General features: G+C 48.1%; 1 protein-coding gene and 1 pseudogene across 6 annotated transcripts in view; one reads left to right on the forward strand and one right to left on the reverse strand.

The window, feature by feature from the left end:
- Trappc9 (trafficking protein particle complex 9) overlaps positions 1–22,730 on the reverse strand; it is a 471,619-nt gene that overhangs the window by 306,230 nt on the left and 142,659 nt on the right. For all 6 annotated transcript variants that reach the window (XR_001781576.1, XM_006521527.4, NM_180662.2 and 3 more), the window contains one exon: positions 7,708–7,832. Coding sequence is in view for 5 of the 6 variants with exons in the window: in XM_006521527.4 (XP_006521590.1) it covers positions 7,708–7,832 (125 nt within the window). In the remaining variant the exon portion in view is untranslated. The remainder of the gene's footprint in view (positions 1–7,707; positions 7,833–22,730) is intronic.
- Gm3150 (predicted gene 3150) lies at positions 17,459–17,938 on the forward strand (annotated as a pseudogene).

Consider the following 22,730-nt stretch of genomic DNA (forward strand, 5'->3'; position numbering starts at 1 on the left):
AAAAACCCCACAGGACTATCTGGAAACATCTAAGAAAATCTAGTACGGGTTCCTGGATTTTTTGGTTAGTCTCATCAAATCAGCAAGGTAAGGTTCACAAAGGTAAAATGATGACCTTCTACATTACAGCACTCCTCCTGAAGTCAGCCAAGGCCTTCTCCCAACAGCCAACTGTTTATGCATTAGCCACTTGCATAGTTGCTGTCTTGCTTCTTTTCTGCAAACTTCCAACATGGACATTTGATAATTCTGCTTCCTGTCTTTCTTGGCAAACAAGGAAGAAAACCCAGGCTACTCAAGGTTTGGTTGGCAGAACTCAGGGTAGGGTAGGGCTAACAAGGTGGTGTAGTCATGAACATACATGTGTCCATGCCACATTACAACAGTCCAGCATCCCCACTTGTCATCTCATCTTATCTTCCTTAGCAAATCTGTTACTGCAACATTTCCACAGAATTGCTCCAAACACGTCCAAGAGACACCTGTCCCTTGTGTAGACTCAGGCCCTGTCATTCACTAGCCTTCCTTCCCAACATCCTCTGCTTCATTTTGCCCACCTCTTCATTAGCCACCCGCCGGCATTGACTGTTAACAATTACTTACTAGCCACACGCACAACCAGACTCTCTCCTAGCATGTGAGTGATAAGAGAATACAGTCCCCTGCCTCTGAGGGACTTTGGGGGTTAGGGTATGACAGAGGAAGGAATGGCCAACAGCTTCACCAAATTCCAGGAGACCACACAGAAAGCGCACGCATAGACATGTGGCCATGGGCCTACTCATTCCAAAGAAAACCAGGCCTTCTTCTGTATTTGGGATCCATGGAACTCACCTCACTACAGGAACTCTACTGGGGTATGAAGGATCGTCCCCATTCCATACATGACTTACTCGAAGGAACCTGTCCATTGTGACAAAGCTGGTCAACAGTAAGGGTCACTGCAGGTCTGCATGACATCAAATAAACACCAATTTTCCTCTCTTGTTTTGTCCTTTTTGATAAACTGTAGATACTTGGGAAGCAGGGTAAGAATTATTTTGTTTTGGCGTAGTCTCTAAAGTGCTTTGGATTTTTAGGGACTAGTCATGTCACCTAATGTCCTTACCCAGGCAAACATATTGCTTACTGTCAGTCATTCCAAATGGCAGACTTAACTCAATTTCCTTCTTTGGCAAGAATGCAATAAAAGTACACGTTTTCTTCTCCTGCCTGGCTCTTCCCTGCTGTCTGCAGATCAATCATGCTGAGTGTGATGGCAGAAGCCAGCTCACAATAATAGTCCCATGAGACCTGCTTGGCTCTGAGAAACACCCAGTGTCCCTGGAGACCCTGCAGATGAACAGTGTAGCCCTTTGCAGCACAGGGTCATGAATTCAAACAATGGATGGTTTCTGTTGCTGTACAGCCATTAATCCTAACTATGGGCACATCCTGGGCTGGAGCAGGCAGGATTCCGTATCTCTATGCAAAGGTTTTAAGATCAGCCCCCAGATCAGCCTTTTAATGCCTAGACTTGGTTTTAATTATGTGCTTATGTCAGGGTTTTATGACAAAGAATTATGAAAACTCCTTTTTGGGATTCCGGGTACTATATATAAGTCTGTCATAGAAGTATATCTCAAAATGAACTCCTGTTTTTATCACATGCCTGTCGCTGAGGTACACCAGGAAGGTTTCAAACCCTCTTAAGAATGCTGTAGGTAAGTCATCGGTGGTGGTGCATACCTTAATCCTAGCACTTGGGAGGCAAAGGCAGATGGATCTCTGTGAGTTCTTTGAGTCCAGCCTGGTCTACAGAGCAAGTTTGAGGACAGTCAGGGCTAAACAGAAAACCCTTGTCTTAAAAACCAAAACAAGATGCCAAAGGCTAGTCCTACTTACTAATAAAGACTAAAGGGGGAGACAAGTTAAGGTCTCCACCTCAGCTGCATCACTCAGGAGTGCCCCCAGAAGTACACATTTCCAGCCCTCCAGGTGAGAAGGTGAGGGTGGCCCTCCATGTGATTGTGGGGCAGGCTAACACTGTTTCAACAAGCACCGCCAAGGGTGGGGTGTGGCTCTAGAAGCCATTTCAGTGCCTTTCTGTCTCGCTGGTTCCACACTAAGAGTCTATATACTGCATGTGCCTGCCCCTTGCAAAGGAGGAAATGCAGACATCAGTAAGTCTCACCTCTATCTTTAATTAACTTGCAATCACCTGGGGGGAAAAATAACTGGCAAAAAGAATACTTCAAATGTTGGCAGCTTCAGTTAGTATCCAAATAATGATATGACTCCAGTGGCCCATCAATGACCCAGAGTGGGACAGGCTGGGTACACCTGTCCCTCTCTCACCAGGGCTGCAATGAACTCTGCAGACCTTCTCTCCAAACCAGAGATGGAAGTCACCCCTGTCTCTGTCTGTGTCTATCCTCAGCAGACATCACAACCAGCATTTACTTGTTCAGTGTTAGTCTCTGGCCAGAATGTGACTCTCAGACACTGTGAGTGGCTCTGCTCCCAGCATTAGAACTGAGCATGTACTGATCAAGCACGTGAATTGGATCAAAGCTGCAAGAGGGCTAGAGAGATGGCTCAGTACGTAAAGCACCGGCCATGCAAGCACGAGAATCCAAGCTTAGGCTCCATGCAGAAATCCCGTCCTGGTGACGTACACGGGTAACCCTACCAATGCAGAGATGGGACGAGAAGACACAAGGATCCCTGGAAGCTCATGGGCCAACTACCGTGACATTCCAGGCCAAAGAAAGACCCTGTTTCAAAGAATAGGGATGGGGCTGCAGAGATCGCTTGGCACGTGAAAGTCCTTATTACTATTCTAGAAGACTTGAGTTCAGCTTCCAGCACCCACACCAGGCAGTTCACAAGTACCTGTAAGTCCATCTCTAGGAGACCCAATACCTCTGGCCTCCAAGAAAACCTGAATTTGTGTGCACATACCTATAAACAGACATATATACATATGCATAATTCAAAGTAAAACAAAACTACAAAGTAGAAGGCACCATAAGACCAACACCCATGTCATGTACACACAGGCGCGCGCACACACACACACACACACACACCTGCAGAAGGTTTGACACAACAGCCATGGTCACAAAAGGTCTTGGCTTCACACTACTTAGATCTGGAGGAATGTTCCTTTGGCCTCATTTAGCACTTGTTTTAGCATTCCACAGACAACAGCCTCTCTCCCCAGCTCTCCATTCTAAATTTCTTATTAAGTTTTAAAATTGTTGAGCAGATTAAAGGATTTCTGTGAAGCTTTTATGCTTAAATGTTGCAGGGAAAATGCCCTGTCTCTGTAACTATCACTGGGACAGATTAGAAATAATTTGGAGCTGAATTGGATTTGCCATTTTGTGAGCTTTTCTTATCTACCAGGACTAATAGCAGACACTTCCCTCCCTACAAGGGCTGGAAGGAAGCCTTATTATCTGCCTTTCACAGGGTGGAAACTGAGGTCAGATAGGCCAAAAGGCTTAGACATGACTATTTCATCACTATAGCTTGAATCAATAGAGGGTGTTCTGGATCCTGTAATAAATTCAGAGGCACAGGAATTGTGCCGGCGGTGACACTGCGGTGTGGTAGAGATGGCTTATGCACAAGCCTTGGAGTCAGAAGCACCTGGGCTGGATTTAACGTCTACTTAGAGGCTGCCTGACCCTGGCCATTAACTTCACCTCGTGAAGATGTGTCCTAATTTCCCCTGAATGATGCGCAACTGCAGCCCTGGGGAACGGAAAGGTCCCTGGTAGGCATCAGAGCCTCTCTGCCCCACTGCTCTCTGGACTCAGCAGGCTCAAGTGACTGTCCTCCCTGAGCTGCCAGCATTCTGGAAGGCTTGGGTCCTGAGCTTGGAACTGGATGTTTGGAAGCCATCTTGGCTCTGCTATGTAATTACCGGACTGATTCTGGTCAGTCACCCATGGCACCTGGGCCACCGAGTCTTGGTCAGAAAGGCAGATCTGGCCTGGGAGCAGGTGACTGTGGCAATTTCACTGCTATTTTCATGGTGGTCTCCTCCAGGCCATGTCAATGTCCATATCACCACGCTGCCTGGTGAGTCCCAACCATCACTGCAACCTGGTCCAGTAGCCTTTGCTGAAAGAAGCCTTCTCTTCCGATGCCTCCTGCTCAGGGGCTGCCTACTCCACTGAGCATTCCTCTCCCGCACCCATTCTCTGCCAACTTGGCAGGAAGAGGCCCTACATTAAGATGCAACACTTGCTGCAGAAGCTCCAGATCTGAGTTCAATCCCCGGAACCCACAATAGACGGGGAGAGGCAGCTCTGCATGTTCTTCTCCCACCACTGGCTCGCATGCATTGGCACATGCACACAGACACACAGTGACAGACACACACACTCACATGTAAATAACTTTCATTAAAGCTCTTTTATATGTTGTCCTCTGGCTTCTCCAGATGCAGGACAGCAGGTACACACATAAGAAAGAAAAAGAGGAGTGGGGGAAGGGGAAGAGAAGGAAGAACATGCTGTTTGCTTAACTTAAATTCTTTGCAGATTCCTCCAGTACAGCCATTTTTAACTATAATTATTAAGTGCAAAAGCATGTACAAGCTGTAAGAAAGACCTAGCAGCTTATGTCACAGCCAGTATCTCTGTGTGGTGTTGCTTCAATGTCACAGAGATTCCACAGAGCCCAGGTCAAGACCTCCCCTGAGAAGCATGGGAGAGCAGCTAGTCAGACAGCGGAAGCTCTTCTCTATTTCACGGTGGCAGAGAGCACTCCGGAAATAGACGCCAGACTTTATTAAATGCTGCACGTGGCATCAGATGAAGCTATTTACTTCATTTTCCTTTCCTAGTTTATATCAACATGGAGAGCTACAACTGTGGGTTTTCTGATGTTAAACCAACCTTGCCTTCCATCGATGAGCCCCGCTCAATTGATGCTGTATATAGTCCATGAGGTAGCATAGGCTAAACTCCTGCTTTAGCCGTGTTAAAGCTGAGGGGAGGGGGGATGAAAACAGTCTGCAACTGTGTTGCTTTGTGTGGGTTTTCTTCAAAATCTGTTTCTCTTACTTCTTCTCATTTTTCTTTCCATTATCATCATTATATCATTATCATCATTTTATTATTCATCATCATCATTACTGTGTGCGTGTGATAGCTGGGAGAGGACACACGCCACAGGATACACATGAAGGTCAGAGGATAATCTTTAAGGGTCATTTCTCTCCCTCCACCTCCACGTGGGTGCCAGGCATTGAACCGGGGTCCTTGGGCACGTATGGCAAGCATCTTTAGCCCTCAGCATCCTACTGGCCGGATTCCACCTTTCACAGTTTTCTAAAGGAGTTTACGAGGATTTCCTATTATTTCTTCCTTAAGGAGTTTCTCTGTGAAAGGTTTTAACGGAACCCTCTCCGTGATGGATACAAAGCTACCTGCTGACCTACCCCGTCCTCTGCATACGGTGCCTTGTAACGAACCTCCCTCATCATCTCCGCAGAGCCTGAGCAGAAGCTCCCTAGCTTGGTCCGGCACTGGCAATTTACATAATTACTCCTTAATCAATCTGGCTGGAAGTCGATACAGTTCACCGACTTTCTCAAAGAACAAGCTTCTGGTTACTTTGTCTACTTCAGGGATTTTGTTTGTTTCTTAGTTCATTGATTTCTGCTGTTTTTTGTTTGTTTGTTTGTTTGTTTTTTATCATTTCCTTTTTGCTTACTTTGAGTTTAATGTCCAATTTTTCCCCTAAGTTCTTGAAGTTGAAGTCCAGTCTCTAGCTACACTGTAAGGTGCCACGGACGCAACTGTGGCTACCCTGCCTGCCAGCTGCAGTCCCAAGAGACAGTATACTGACAAGGAGGGCAAGTGCTCTCCAAAGCCAGTGTGCAAAGGGCAGGAGGCTTAGTGCCCCCTGGCAACCTTTGGCTTTGTCAAGATTTCAGCATTTCTTCCAGCAAGCCACATGCAGGTGTGAAGTGGAAAGGAGGCCTATTTAAGTACTAAGAGGCAGAGCATGGGAAGGGCTCTGGCTCTCCAATGGCTACACCATTGTCCTGTGTCTCTGTCTGATCCAGCTGTGCTTCCAGCAGGCAAGGCTATAGGCAGCTGTAGTAGCACCCTACACAGCCCAACCTGGGTCCACAGTATTCAGCCAGTACCATGAGCTGGTGCCCTCTCAACCGGCTCTCAGCAGAGCCCTTGTCGTGTGTTGATCATACGGGACCATTGCAGATCACATGTGATTCAAAGGGTAGTTACTGGCCCCCCAATGATAGCTGGAAAAGTAGGGCTAGACAGTAAAAGCCAGAATCAATCTGAGCCTAACGAGACACCAGGCAAGTGTCTAGCAAGGGCAAAGCTCATGGCCCTAGTTCCTTCAGAGCAGTTCCTGGGCTAGCAGCCGGCCACCCACTCATCTTCCCTAATATCCATTTTCTTTAGGTGTGAAAATGAAGCCCAGGAGCCTTACTCTTTCTTCCCCAAGCCTGTCCGCAAGCCCACAATGGCCAGTCTTTCAGATGAGACTCTGAGAGGCAGACAGGCCTGGCTTATGTAATTTGTGTGCTAGGGACACATGTCCGGGGCCTCAAGCATGCTGGCTAAGCACTCAGCCACTGAGCTGCAGCCTCAGCCCTGTAGACATTGTCACCAATGTCCCCGCACCAAACACAGCATCCATCTTCAGTCATCGAGTCCTCCCACCACATGCAGATAAATGGTCCTGAGTATGGACACAGTTCTTGCCAGCCACCTATATCCTTCAGGGAAACACAATGTACCTGGTTCAGGAAAGTGCTTGGCAGTCCTATCACCCACGACAATACCAGTGACGATTTTATGGGTTTCACACAATTCAGATAAAGTCACAGCATTCCTGTTCAGATGCCCACAGGCGGGCCTCAAGCCACTGGCATAGCCTTCCCCATTCCTCAGAGGAGCCCACTACCCCACAGAACACAGACCCCTCTCCGTACCGCACCAAGGTTACTCAGGGCAGCTCACAGGGCAGCTCTTCCCACCCAACTTGGGCCTTGGGTCGAGCTCCTCTGGTGGCCCCCCCAGCCAGTGCTCGCTCACATTTTGATGTGGAGATAGCAAACAGCACGCCCACAGGGTGGCCATAAGCACACTCACTTAAACTCTACGCCTGCACCTCAGTCGCTGCTCAGAGTCCTGCAGCACCCCACTGTACACTTCGGAGCAGGGGAAACCTCTGCAGGGTCTGGACTAGTGGTGCCTGGAGCTACTACTCACACACCCTCCTTGCAAGCAGCAAGCTCTGCTCCTGTTGGCCCTCGTGTCCTGAGCATCCCAGCTTTGTACAGAGAGCTCCAGGAACTGTGGGCTTACAAACCAGCACCTGCAAGAGTTGCCAAATGATTAGGAAAAATGCTATGAGGTGAATATCCGAACTGAGGATTGGGCAATGAATACACTTCTCAAAGGAAAGAGACAAGGGGAAAATCACCTCCTCTGCTTGCCATCCTCAATGGCATGCCTGCCTTCCCAGTCTCTATGTCACAGCAAAATCAGAGCTTGCATCCCCCAAGTACACGGCACATGAGTACCCTCAGGATTGCTGTCCCGAGAAATTCCACAAGACGTGAAACTATGAGAAACCACTTTGAGTCACAAGCCACCAATCTCCTTCAGAAAAGTACTCCAAATGCTGAGTCGGAAAGCGCTCTAACAGAAACTCCACGGATGGACTAACCTTGACGTGGCCAAGGTCCCCCGTCTTGCTGCCCTCAGAAGGGTTTGTGGGTCTGCTCTCCACTCGGGGCCGCACCACCTGGCGGAAAGGACTGGACAGGGGAAAGCCGCTCACGCTGATTCCATCTAGAAAGGAAGACACAAATCCCAAGTCAAACACAATTGTCTGTTTTGTGAGGCAGGGTTTGGTTTGTTTGTCCAAGAAGTAGCAGGAAGGGACATGGTAGTCTCTACTCCCTGGTCTAATTACAAGGTGGAAGGGTGTTCATTTACACTGACAACACCACCCCTCGGCAGGCAGCTTCCTTCTGGGGACGAGTGTGGGGAAAGTGGACTTGCATGGAGAACAACGACCCACAAGTTCCAATGGGGCTCTCAAGGAACGATGCCCTCGGTAAAGGCCCGACCAAAGGCTGGAGACCAGCTGCCAATGAGACCAGCCACTGCAAAGGGATGAGAAGAGTCTACCATTCTGCTTGCCATGTCCCATCTTGGCCCCAGCTTTTCACTCTGTGACAACCATCACTGATCCTCCAACATCCTCCAAGTCTAAGCCTTCCATAGTGCCTCCTTGGTACACTAACTGAAAACAATCTTTCCCTCTGACTCCCAGCACTTTCTATGGCCTGAGATCTGTTCCTACTATGTGCTACCCAGCGCAGAGGCTGAGCATGAGGGACCAAATCAAGGAATACCGGGTACTGGAAAAGAGGGAAAATACCGATCTGCAATGCCTTGGTGCTGGAAAACTTTGGAACATGTATACTTTGCATACTCATACATACATGCGTACACACACACACACACACACACACACACACACACACATATACAAACACACACAATTTGCCTAGAAACCTCAAAAAGCAATCATCTTAAAGCTTGTGGCCTCTTCACAGGCTGAACGGCTGTGCTTTCTAACCCAGTGGAAGGCAGAGAAGTAAGGCAGCAGCATCCATGGGCAGGGGCGTTTCCAGCTGCGGCTGGGGCAGAAGCTTGAGCGAGAGCAAAGCTGGAAGTGGCACAGGGCAGCTGCAGAAGCAAAAGAGACAAGCTGGGGAAAGATGTCACAGGAGATACTGGGAAGGAACTCTCTCCCACTGGGGAGCTGGGGAAGAACAGACAATGGCATGGAGCATCCCACCTGTGCTTATGCCAACACAGGCAATCACAAATAGGATACGCAGAACGGATTTGTCTGACAATTAATAGGAAGACAAGGGCAAAAAGTCACAAACAGATGGAGGCAGCCTACCAGGACCAAGGAGCGTAGAGATACTATGTGGATGGAGTGCATGCAAGAATGGTTAGAGTTGCAAATAAAAATGAGCTTGTAGCGTGAACTTCACAGCTACCGTTTATAGTGTTCAATCTTTCCATTAGGAGAAAGGCTGTGGGCAATTTCAGGATGTAATTCTGAAATAATACTTCTCTTGAATTCATCCACAATATCACAATCATCATGACAACTGGGAAATGACAGCTGAAAGCAGCGCTAGCCATGAAGAGAAAGCAGCTGCTCTGGCCACACCAGCAGAGCCAGCCTACAAAGGCATATTCAAGAACTGGCAAGGTGCGTGTGCCCGGCTGCAGAGGAGCTGGCCTGAAAATTGGGGAACCAGGAGGAAAAGGACAGCTCTCAACATGAGTGAACATCATCCAAGCATCAGAACCATGGGTGGTACAGACTCGACCCTAGAGAGACTCTCCTGCACTTCTCCAATCTTTGGACTCCAGAATTTGCCCTCCGTGTCTTCCAAGGTTTTCAGCCCTTCTGCCTCAGACTGATCCATGTTCCTCCAGAGTCTCCAGCTCATGGGCAACCTGTTGCAGGGCTTTCCGCCCTCCACAACTATGTGAGCCAGTTCCTATTGTACCCAGCAGCAGCCCCTCCTCTCTGATGAACCCTGGCAGATCTGATAACTGGTCATGCAGCAGGCACAAGTGCATGGGGGCATCCAACTCGTTCCACACTCCCTGTAAAGTGGGCATTGCCATAGTGATTGTACGCATGAGAGAGCCAAGGTTCCAATGAGGTGACTTCTTCAGTATTACACGGCCCATCAACACATAGCTAAAACACAAACTTGGAACCACCGGCCACCCTGACACAAAAGCAACATCCTGAGCTCACCAGCATCCCCAGAGGTCCAAACTATATATATATATATATATATCAAAACACTACCAAACCTATGGTTAGGGCTTACAAATGGCTTAGCAACCAACCCTAGTGACAGGCTATGTTTTTTTTTTTTTAACGTGCTTCTAGAAAGAAAGAAAAAGATATGAACGAACAAGGAGATTGTGTGTATGTGTGTGTGTGTGTGTGTGTGTGTGTGTGTGTGTGTGTGTATGGTAACAGATACCTAAAATAAACTTGAATAGAATGTAACTAAAATAAAATACACTTGCAAAGGTAAAAGAAAGCAAAGGGTGTCTCGTGGGAGTCTGTCAGCGTAGGCTGTTCCAGGTAGAATATTTTTCAAAGATGCCTTCTCATGTATTCATAAAATCCATGGATGCCAAAAGAGCCCATCTGGTTATCATAAAATATGCTCAAGAAAACCAGAGCAGTAGAAGCAGTTGGCTAAAACGATGAGCCAACACTCATCCTTAATTTCCGTAGAGAAAGCATGTTTGTTCATTCAGAAACTCCGCAGTGTGTTTAGGAAAGTAAAAATATGTCTATGGTGACAGTGGAATTGGAGCAGCACGGTCCCCAGCCTCCATGGACAGCCTCATCCGGACACTTCTCTCCCTCCACAGGTGCACACAGTGATGGCACCAGACCTAAGGCCTTCTGCCCTTTCCAGTGTCTGGAGGCTTCCCATTGTCTGCCTGAACACATAGAGTGCTCTGGGGTTCCCAGAAAAGTTGTAGCTTGGGGTACAGTAGCTACTGATATAGGTGGTTAAGTAACCTTCTTTCCATAGAAGAGGATAGATTAGTTCCAGGCTTTATATATATATATATATGTGTGTGTGTATACCCACAAACACACACACATATATATGATTACATATCAAGCTGCTATTAAATCATTTCTTATGGAATAAGATGTCAATCAAAAAAGTGATGATTTTTCTTGATGCTACAACAAAACCATAGAAGGAAGGTAGTTTGTAGCTGCCCTGGAGTGAGACATGCAGAGTTCTCTGGGGAGGCCACTAGTGCAGAGTGGTAGATGTGGCCACAGGTAAGCTTGCTCTTCCTCCTTTTCCCTGTGTACTGTCACTGAATGGCCCTATGCTCGCAGCCTGGGGTTCAGCAGAGACACCAGTGGCTTGCTAAGCTCTGATGAGATCCCGCTCTGCTTCCCACGGGTGGGTACGCTTCTTGCCACCTTTCTGATGAACACCCTGGGAGCAGGCTGCTAAGGGCAGAGGCATCAACACGGTTGTTCATCCAGAGTCCAGGGCTATGTGTGAATCACATCTGACGGTGTACCGCTTCACAGTTTGCTGACAGCTAAAGCAGGGGTTGCCACTGTGGCCTGGGATTACTTTTATCAGTGGGCCGCTGCTCTGCAGTCGGCTGTGTTCTCTCCCATGACCTGCCCGCTCCCCTAACGCTGTCCTCTGAGATCGGAAGAGCTGTTCAGCATCCCTGCCCTGGTCTGCTGTTCTCTTGTGAGAATAAATATGGATTTTTGGAGTTCTCAGTCTTATTTTTTTAAAGAGTGGTGTGACTCATCCCAAAGCACCCGGAAGCTGAAGGCAGCTTGCTTGCAGTCTTAACACAGGGGTATATCTCTTTCTGTCTTTGGAATTCCTAGATGCCTCAGTATTACCACAAACATGTGTTTTGGTTTTGATTTTTTTTTAAAAGAAAGCCTGAGATTTTGTTGAAACTTGGCTTTTCCTTGGTTTAGAAAACATAAGGACGGAGAGAATATTTAACAGTGCCCAACACACTCGCCTGGCATGCAATTCAGTTACTTCCTGCCTGTTCTCACAGGGTCTTCATTTGTGACCAGGAGATCACACCGGTCCTGCTGTCGACATGCCCCTGTGCCAGCACAAGCCCCCTGAGAATCTGTCTGAATGCATGTCGCCCTACTGTGCTTGAGAGGGCAAGTCCAGGATCCTTGTCTCTGAATTCCCAGGTTCTGCCTACCTGCCGCCTACCTGGGTGTCCCTTCCTCACTCAGCCCTTGCCCCCTCAGCCTCGAGAGCTATTCCTTGGTCTCCTTTGAAAAGCCCTGCTGTCCCCCTTTGTCATCAGAAACAGGGGTTCCCCCCCACACACCCAGGGCTCCATGAGAACTTTTCTACCTTGACCCACGCTGCCTTTGTGAAGATGTTCTCATCGGCCATCTGCCTTCAGGGACCAGACACAACCTCTACCCAGTTCCCGGTCCTGTGGGCTTTTGGTCCTTTGGGGAGACAGGGGAGCTCTGACTCCTAAGTTGCCCATTCCCTAGCTGGGTCCCCATGGCAACCTCATTGCTGCTTTCATACTTGTTGCCCCTTTCTCTGCCTTGTGTTTTATACAAACAGGGTGGGCTGCTGCCTTCTCCCCAGCCAGTGTTAACTTCCTTGGTGCCTTCTCTTCTCTGCCCCCTTAGCCCCTTATAGAAGGCCTCCAGGGACGAGAGACTCTGGGCCTGCAGCCCTAGCCTCTTCACAGTCTGACCATCCCATCTAGGCCTTGAGTGGTTCACTGGTGACTTTGAACAGATGTTTATTCTCTTCTGCCAACTTTTTTTTTTCCATATTTGAACTGAAACGGGGGGGGGGGGTATCTTAGATTTTAATCCTGACCTATGATTGCTTTTGGGTTGTGTTGGCCATTGAGTGTTGCTTTTGTTTTGTATTCAGTGGGCTGTCTGCTTTTGCTCCAAAGGAACAAAGCTAATGTGCTGGACTGCCTGCCCATCGTTATATTTAGCCCTGCCACCTACCTGCCTTCTGACTCACAGACAGTCATTTCACAGCGCCGCAGCGTAGCCATGGGAAAGGTCAGCCTGTCCCTGCCTCCCTGGGGCTCGTAGGAGAGCATCTCTGCTGATGTAGACAGCTTCGTGCCACCCACCACATTTGCCCCAGAGGTCTGTTTAATAACCTATGAAGTACGTACATTACTAGGCCCCCTGTTCGGCCAGCATGTGGGAAGGTTGACTTTGTTCTTTGGTTTAAATTCCGGTTGGAAAATAACTTTCTAAGCCCCTGGGATGGAGACTGGGGTGTTTGTCATTCATCAGCAACAGGTGACTGCACTGCAGGCAACGAGAGCCTCTCTGTGGACCATCGATCGATCTCCTGTGCTCATCATTGCTCTCTCCAGTCAAGCTGTGGTGACTCACCAAGAGACAACTGCCGGGTGGGGGTGGCTGTTCAGTGGAAGGAATGATGATAGGTGCTTCCGTCCAAACAGGAAGAGTTGGTGTCTGGTGGAGTACGGACCCTGTACTGCTAGCTCAGGGTCCAGACTGCCCAAGCATTTCCAGTGCTGTTCTTACCTCCCCACGACCACCTTCTCTACTCTCACCCAAGCTCTAACCCCCCTCATCTTTCCTGTTTCTGCCATCGTTGGCCTCCCAGCTACAGCTTCCCCTCCTTGCTGCCTTCCGCATGGGCATCATGGCCACACTGCTGGTGCACAGTGGCTTTGCCTCTCTTTACTACAGCTTGAGTCAGAACTTCTCACTGCCATGGTCAGTATACAAAGTAGGCTATGGCCCTACCCTGAGGCCATGTGATCTTCCCACGCTCCTCCTTCATTTCTCATGGCCCTTACATCTACCTAGTGAGCCACACCCTTGCAGTTACTGCCTGGGGTGCATGCAGGGCTGCTCTGCCTTCCTCTGTGCTGATGTTACCTAGGATCTTAGAAATGTCAGCCCTCCTCCCACTGTCACTTAACTGGCATCAGGGTTACTGAAGGCTCGAGGAGACACTACAATGCTCAGCACGGTTTGTGAACCATCAGGATAGACAGCCTTCCCCCTGGTGTAGGCAGCCTTCTGCTGCCTACTTGAAAACTTCCTACTCATCCTCTGACCGAGTCATTCCAAAAGCTTTGGGCAGACTCAGTGGCCTTTCAGTGCCTGTGGCAGTGGCCTTTGTGACCTGGCAGGGCCAGCCCTCACCTGACGATTGTTTTGGAGCCAGCTGGATATTTCCCACCCCCTGCTCTTTCACAGAAATTTCAGAATCACTCTTCAAGGTAAATCTTTAAGGTCATCTGGTAGAATTTCCATCCAAACTTTCAAACCAATAGATGAATTTTGGAAACATGGGAATATTTTATGCCATTTAGTCTTCCTATCTATGAGTATGGTATATTTCTTTAAGATGTTTGTCTTGGGCCAGGAGTGGTGGCGCACACCTTTAATCCCAGCACTCAGGAGACAGAGGCAGGCAGATTTCTGAGTTCGAGGCCAGCCTGGTCTACAAAGTGAGTTCCAGGACAGCCAGGGCTACACAGAGAAACCCTGTCTCAAAAAACCAAAGGTCTTGAGTTCACATCCCAGCAACCACAATGTGGCTCACAGCCACCCATAATGAGATCTGATGCCCTCTTCTGGTGTGTCTGAAGACAGCTACAGTGTACTTATGTATAATAATAAATACATCTATAAAATAAAAAAGTTTGTCTTGTTTAATAGTTTCCCAGCAACATATTATAATCACCTCTGGGAGACTCTTATGGTATTTTACAGATTCATTCCTGAAAGCCTCATTTTTGTGGTAAATGATGCTTACAGTCCTAAAAAAATTAAAGTCTGCTAAATTGCATACAGTAATGAAAACAGTGGTGGCTTGAATATCCTTGGACCATAGGAAGTGGCACTAGTAGGAAGTGGGGCCTTGTTGGAATAGGTATGGCCTTGTTAGAAGTATGTCACTGTTGGGGTTGGCTTGGAAAGCCTCATCCTGGCTGCCTGTGGAAGACAGAGCCACTTCCTGGCAGCCTTTGGATCAAGATGTAGAACTCTCAGCTTCTCCAGCACCATGTCTAAGCTGCTATGCTTCCCACCATGATAATGGACTGAACCTCTGGAACTGTAAGCCAGCCCCAATTCAATGTTTTCCTTTATAAGGGTTGCCTTGGTTGTAGTGTCTCTTCACAGCAATGGAAACCCTCATTAAGACAAGCACTCAGGTTAAGTTACAGCTTGAAGGGCTTCTAGGTTTTTGTTCATAGTAGGGTACCCTACAAGATCATAGCATAATAATTCCCAGCATTCTCTGCTTCCTTCTAGGCCTGTTGCTGTTGGTAGCTATCTATCAAGATACACAACTATAGCTGCCACCACAAAGCATTAGTCTTGCTTGTTACATGAAACTAAATATATCTCTATTCTCTGCTGTCTTTTTAGTCCTCTTGGCTTTAAAAATCACATGAAGATATTCATTTAGACTTCTGGAAGCAGAAGCCTCAAATCAGTGTCCACTGCCTTCCTTCATCTCAACATGGTGTTTGAGGCCCATGCCAGCGCTCACATGTTCTCTTGCTGTGTGGTATGCTGCTGTGTCAGGTCAGAAGCTCAGCCTTTCTGCTTCTCGTGGACATGTGGGTTGTTCTCAGTGGCACTGCTGGGGATGTTCTGTCTGCACTTAGGCAAGGATGGGAGACTTAGAGCCAAGCTCTCTTCTCTTCTCCCTGCTCCTCTTCCTTTTAATGCTTTTCGTTTTGAAAACTGAACCCAAGGGTTTAGGGATGCTAAACACATGGTCAACTGTCACCTGCCACCTGCTCACAATGCTTGCTTAAGTTCTCTGCTCTTTTAATACTGCCTTTTCATGATCTGGTCTTCCCCCAACCCCAAAGACAGGGTTTCTCTGTGTAGCCCTGGCTGTCCTGGAAATGGCTCTGTAGACCACGCTGGCCTTGAATTCACAGAGATCTGTCTTCCTCTGCCTCCTGAGTGCTGGAATTAAAGGTCTGTGCCACTATGCCCAGACTAGAATTTCTTAATTCTGTTATCAATTGGTTTTCCATTTGGTTGGTTGGTTGGTTGGTTGGATGGATGGTTGGGTAGGGGTTTTTTTTGTTTTGTTTTGTTTTGTTTCGTTCAGTTTGGTTTGGTTAGGGCTACTCTTTGTCTATGGAATCTTTGCCTACATGTAGGTCATGGAAACTGGTGCTTTATTTTTTACACTTAGGGTTATGGCTCCTTTGAGTTAGCCTCCCTATCCCCTCTCCCTTACAACTACAGGCGCCTCTCTTCCTCTCGCTCATAGCTACAGTCCCTTCTTCCCCCTCTCCCACATAGCTACAGTCACCTCTTCCCTGATTCCCTCACAGGTATGTACTGTATGCTTTATGTATCTTCTCCAAGGGCTGTGCTTTCTTCCTGGCAGCCTGGTGTCCAGTGCTGTGGAGCTCTGCCCTACTGGCCTGTTCTGTGTGGTGCAGAAAGGCAGCTGCTAGCTACACATGGCCATGAGCACCTTCCATAGTATGCGGTGCACCAAAGCATCTAAGGGATTATTGATTTCACTGGATTTTAATTACTTAAAATTTAAGTAAATTTTTCCAGTGGCAACTATGTTACACAGCACAGGTCTAGAGGGAGAGACAAGGCAATTTCACATAAATTAAAAAGTAGCACTTTGCTAAACACGAGCCATAAAAAATGTATGGCATTGAGTACGTGGAAAGGGGCTGACCGAATATAAGGGTGCTAGAAGGATTTTCTTCAGGAGTGATGCTGGGCTAGGGTTCTTAGCATGACGAAGACGTCAGCAGACAGAGCCTGGAGAATGAGGATGGGAAAAGTGCATCTCTGAGTGTGTGCAGAACCTCTGGGCAAAGAAGAGCTCGCATTTCAGGAACGTAAACATTTTCTGAAAGGGGTGTGCACATGCACTCATGCATGCACACAGGCATATGTAAGTGTGTGTGCTTCTGCGTGGGGCAGGGAGAGGGGAAGGGAACTGAGGGGAAGAGAAAGGGAGAAGGAAAGAGATGAAGTCAGTTCTTCAGGGGCCTGGGCTCTCAGTGTAGAAGCTAATTTGTGAGGAGGAAAGATTCCGTATGACAGTGGGGGGAGGGGCTTTTGCTCTTCATAATTGTTTAAATCAATGCTCTGTCCTGGAGCTTCGAGCCTTGAGCCTTGCTGGCTGCTTCAATGAAGGCACAATGCTTTTCGGATATGTTCTGATGCATGGATACAAGCCCACTGTGTGCAGTATCGCTGCCTTTAGTTTGTCCTTTGAGTCACTGCCTTTTAGAGGACAAGTGTTGGGGGAGGGGCTGGAACATGCCCGCCTATTCTTATAAACAAGGCATTTCCACTTTAACCTCAAAATGACAATTCTCTGGTTTGGTTTCCCAAATTTTTAAATCTCAAAATAACCTATGCTAATTCAACTACCCCATGTGAGAATCAACATTCGCTTGTTTATGTTTCTCTTCCAGTAGAGAAATGCATATAAATAACACTTAAAAGAGAAAAGAATCAGGGGGGCTGGAGAGATGGCTCAAAGACTAAGAGCACTGGCTACTCTTCCAGAGGGCCCAGGTTCAATTCCCAGCACCTCCATGGTGGCCCACAACCATCTGTAGCTCCAGGCCCAGGGAATCTGACACCTCAATTTCTTAAGCACCCAGCACAGACCTACAGGCAAAATACTGAAACATATTATTTTTCAAAAGATAAGAAATCTACGTGGGAACATAAGGGACATGTTAGCACCATCAGGACCACTGCTGTGGCTGTGCAGCAACACTGTTTGCCCAGTGTCAGAAGGGCAGTGATCAGGGAGACTGGTCTTAACTAGTTTTCTTCCTAGAAAATTTGCGGCCCCCTGCCCGGACTGACGGGTCGGCCCGGCTGTCCCGAGCGCCATGTCGGGTTCTTCTAGCATCGCCGCCTTGAAGAAGGTGGTCCAGCAGCTCCGGCTGGAGGCCGGGCTCAACCACGTGAAGGTTTCCCAGGCAGCTGCAGACTTGAAACAGTTCTGTCTGCAGAATGCTCAACATGACCCTCTGCTGACTGGAGTGTCTTCAAGTACAAATCCCTTCAGACCCCAGAAAGTCTGCTCCTTTTTGTAGTCATCTATCTTGAGGTTTCTCAAACCACTTTTCATGAACCAGTGAATATTCAAGAGAACTAAATTTGAAGTCTGTACAAAAGCTTCTCTTTAACACGTGCCATAATACACTATCTTCTGCTCATCAGTCCTTAACATCTACCTCTCTGAATTTCATGGGTTTCTGTCTCACAAGGTTTAACTATTTTATATACACTGGCTGTAGCATACAATAAAGCATCATACAAAAAAAAAAAAAAAAAAAGAAAGAAAATTTGCTCAGACATGTCTGGGATCTGCACCCAGCCATGCCTCTCAATCCTTTGGCCCTGCCCTCTCCTGCACAGTCTTCCTCCATGTATCCCAAGAGGTGATATAGAGACAGTGGGTGGTGTTGCTGCGACCTGAAACTCCTGAAAATCTCAGGAGATAAGAGCCAGTCTAGTCACCTTAGGTGGGAGCCTGATTGGCCCAGTTGTTCCCTCCTGTCTCCCAAATCCACCATAAGCAGACCTCGGGTGGGTGACACTTCCTGTCCAGATGGCCCACCTGCTTAAGCAGTCTCCAGTACACTCGGCTCCCTGGGAAGCATGCCCAGCTTCTACAGTGACTTCCCAAGAAAGCCCCGTGGGCTGCAGGCTTCTGTGGCCTGCCACACCTCCACGCTGCCCAGACTGGCCTCCGTTAAACCCATTTCTACTCAGGCCCTGTTCAAGGGCCTTTATCTGACAAATAAAACCAGTTGTCCCAAGCCAGTGCAGCCCTTGAACCTCAGCTGGATTCATGACATCACTCCCCCAAGCCCCCAAAGAAGAAGCAGGCACTGAGAGCATTCAGGTCCAGCCCTGTGCTAAATCCTGAGAAGGATTTTCCCTAAAGGAAAACGGCACTGACAAAGTGAAACAGCATCCGAGGATGCCACAGGGACTCACAGGAAATAACCACCTTTGCCACTACAGCTCAATAAGGATAGAAGCCGCAAGAGTGTGACAGAGGGTGGCTGAAGCCGGGCTCAAATGGCAGAGGGATGAGCATGAACGCAGATCCACCGCTGGAGACGGCATCAGACACACAGCGGCACCTCAGAACACCTGCACTAGGGGACAGAAGGACCCAGCAAGACGGGAATAGGGAGAGAGAGAGAGTGTGTGAGCCCAAACTGCGTGGGACCTTGCATGGGACAAGAATCCACATGATTAGAAAAAGACGATTTTGAGAAGGGAAGGCTAGAGACAGGTAGAAGAGTTGCTGGGAGCCTGTAACAGTTTAAATAAGATGCCTAGTGTGCCACCCGAGGTGGAGGGGAAGGGCAAGGCTACTGAGGAGAAACAACAGACACATCTGTAGGGCCAAGAGGATGAGATGAAAGTGCACCTCAGGTGGAACACAGACGATGGCACCTGCAAATGGCCTCCGTTAGCCTTCAAAAGAGGGCATCTACTGAGAGGAAGGGGGCTCAAAGGAGAAGACAGTGAGAAGCCCCAGGCTAGTGTTCACAGCTGGTATTCACCAGTGGGGAGCCCTGTGCCCTGTTGTGATCCCCACACAATCACTACAACATCACAGGTCAGAGTCCAGGAATGCTCGGTGCCGAAGTCACACTACTGGGCCCTTCTCAAAAGGCACCAGCAGCAGTGCCTGAGCATAACGTTCACCGTCCTTTCACCCTCTGACGCCAGGCCTCTCATGGGCAGGGTCATTGCTCCATTTAAAAGGGAAAGCAAGCTGTCTCGCTGCCCACAGACAGTAATGCTTCAGTAGTTCACCTCTTGTACCCAGCTAGAAGCAGTTTTGTTTGCTCTCTGAGGGCGGGAGGCAGAGCCAGACCAAACATCTCTGTGCAGGGCTGCCACCCTGCCTGGCGACGCCTTGGACAGATTGTCCACCTTTCTGGGACTCGGCTTCCTGTTCTATAAAACAAACTGATTAGACGAGATGCCATCTCTAGCCCGCTCCCTGGTCCGTGAGGCTGAAGAGTCCCTCCTTCCCGTACTGAATCTGAAATGCCATGTTTAATTATCGGGTCCAACAGACACTGTCGGTGGGGAAGGCTGACATTTCTTTTATAAAACCAAGAGCCGAAGAGCACAGAGAGAAGGGAAATAGAATTAAATAATTAATTGGGAAGGAACCAAAAACAGAGAACGTGTCCACTGTGTTGTCAGGCCCAGCAACTGCAGACAGCTGTTTCCACCCACAGCATCAGTCCCAATAAAATCAAAACACTAATGTATCGATCCCTCTGAGAGCACCTTGCTCACTAATGTGTCCTTGAGACAGAGAGAGACGTGAAGCAGTCTGACTTGATCTTCAAGATACCTTATGGAAAACTCCAGTGTAGAAATAACTTTTCAATCAGATCAGACATGGAAGCCTGCTAGGTGAAAGTATTATGACAGATATGTCTACCTTGTTTCTTCTTTTAAAGATATTTTATTGTGAACTGTCACACTAACAGAGAAAATGCCATGAAATAAATGTGTAGATTCTGAGGATGCAAACACTCGGCACCAAGAAAAGAATCCTCCCCTCCCCTCCCCTCCCCTCCCCTCCCCTCCCCTCCCCTCCCTTCCCCTCCCCTCCCCTCCCCGCTTTTCCCTGATTAAAAATATGTAAGATCCTGCCAGCTAGCTAGCAGACAGGCTTGTTTTGCCTCATGACCATGTAAACTATAACCTCCTCCTTCTAAAAAGTCAGCCTAAGCCTACCAGTGGGCCCCTGTCTGTCTGTCTGTCTGTCTGTCTGCCTTCATATCCCCACTCTCTGAGCACGAGCCACAGACACTCTAGTGTAGTTGCCATTTATCCTCAGATCTGTCTGGCATTTCATTATCTTTCACTTAAAGCTCTTTCATTCTTGTCTCCTTGTAGGGTAGTGTGTGTGTGTGTGTGTGTGTGTGTGTGTGTGTGTGTGTGTGTGTGTGTGTAAAACATATTACCATCCCTAACGTTCTTAAAAATGTTTTAGTGAGAAGCATAAAATGATGACTTATGCAATAAGGCCACATCAGAGAGAAGGGCTCCTGGGTCCCCCCACAAATCCATCTTCAGCATACTAGCATGAAGTTTAGATTTAAACAGAGGATGATAGAGATACATAACTAAGCATATTTAATCAAGACTTGGACCTGCCCATCACTCATTTGCTTGTTTGAAGGCAGGTTTGTTTCGCTGTCCAGCCCAGGCTGGACTCAAATGCACCATAGAGTGGACTTGCATGGAACCTGCAGAGACCTGTATGCCTCTGCCTTCCATGCCCAGTTTTGTTGTAATTGCTCATAAGAGAACAGTTCTGTGGGGTTAAGTGTTCACAACAGGTGTTGCCATTACTGCCTTCCTGTCCACTGTTCACAACAGTTGTTGCCATGGCTACCTTCCTTGTCTACTGTTCACAACAGGGTGTTGCCATGACTGCCTTCCCTGTCCACTTTTCAAGAACAAGGTGTTGCCATGACTACCTTCCTTGTCCACTGTTCACAACAGGTGTTGCCATCACTGCCTTCCTTGCCCACAGTTTCATCGTCCCTCTGGACAATGCACATGAGGAAGTCTGCTCACATGACAGCAGGGTATCCTCGATCCTGGACTGTGTGCTACATCCCAGTGGTGTATTTAATGGTATTCCTGTCAGGAGTCGGGGATGGAGAACTCGCAGCAGCAGCCTCAGCTGTGTCACCTAGGAACAATGGTGTCTCATGGTACACTGTCATGTGGGCAGTCTCCACCGAGTCATGTCCTAGGAAGCGCAAAAATGAACTTTCTACCCCATTTTCAATGGGTAGCCGGGATACTTCTACCAGAAGAAAGCCACTTCAGCAGCTGTCAGGTTCTCCAGAGTCAGAGAGAAGAGGAAGGGAGAGTACATTTCACTAATCATCACCTTCAAAATACCATTCTCCAATGGTGAACAGCTCCCTCCTGGAGCGGTAGTAGAACCTGCCCACTGAAACACAGGGATCAGGCTGCCGACTTCTGGGTGCCAGCAGGTCTCTTAGGACACTCTCTGGCTCCACATCAGTGCTGGTCCCCCCCACCCCCACCCCCATCACTTCCTTACTCTAGGTTTCCACTTCCTGTTCCAGACCCAGAAGTAGCCACTTATCTAAGCAGCACTGTCCTGAGCAGGAAGGGTGCCCAACACCACGCCCTAGCAGAAGCATGATCCACGGCTGCAGAGCGGGCCAGATGCTAGGCCCTGGCTGAGCACAGGGCTGGGAGATAGATGAGTGATTAACTTTGTTTTAGTAGCTCATGATTTCTTAGTGAGACTTCTAATTCAAACTGTAGGCGGTAAGACTGTTGGGCTCATATCCTTATACCTAGTGCCTTCTATTTTCCACAGGAGAATCCTAGTTCAAGGCCAGATTCCAGTGATGGGGATAAAGAGACGGATGGGGAGATGGCTCAGGGGGTAAAGTGCTTGTGGCACAAGCATGAACATCAGAGTTTGGATCCCCAGAACCCACTGCAGCCATGGGCATGGCAGTCAGCCGACAGTCCCAGCACTCAGGTGAGAGAGGGAATTCCAGAACGACCCGGCTAGACAGACAATGAAAGCAGTAAGTTCTAGGCTCAATGAGAAACACGATCTTAATATATAATAAAGGGCAATCAAGGAAGGCACCTCAATCAACCTTAGGCCTCTACATGGATACACATATGTGCTCCACACACAATCACACACACACACACACACACACACACACACACACACACAGACAGACAGAATCATGGGCTAGAGAAAGGGCTCTGTCAGTAGAGGGCTTACTGTAATAATATCTGACTTTAATCCCTAAAATTCATGTAAAAAGCCAAATCAAGTATCTCAGTTAGATTTCTGTCATGTTGGCATGAGCTAAAGTCATCTGGGAAGATGACACCTCAATTGAAAACATGCCCCCATCAGACTGGCCTCTAGACAAGCCTGTGGGGCATTTTCTTGACTGATGGGTAATGGAGAAGGGCTCAGATCACTCTTGCTGTACTGACCTTGGGCAATGGTTCTGGAGTATTCAAGAAAGCAAGCTGGAGCCAGTTAG

This window comes from Mus musculus, chromosome 15 (assembly GCF_000001635.26).
Source record: "Mus musculus strain C57BL/6J chromosome 15, GRCm38.p6 C57BL/6J".
Classification (NCBI taxonomy): domain Eukaryota; kingdom Metazoa; phylum Chordata; class Mammalia; order Rodentia; family Muridae; genus Mus; species Mus musculus.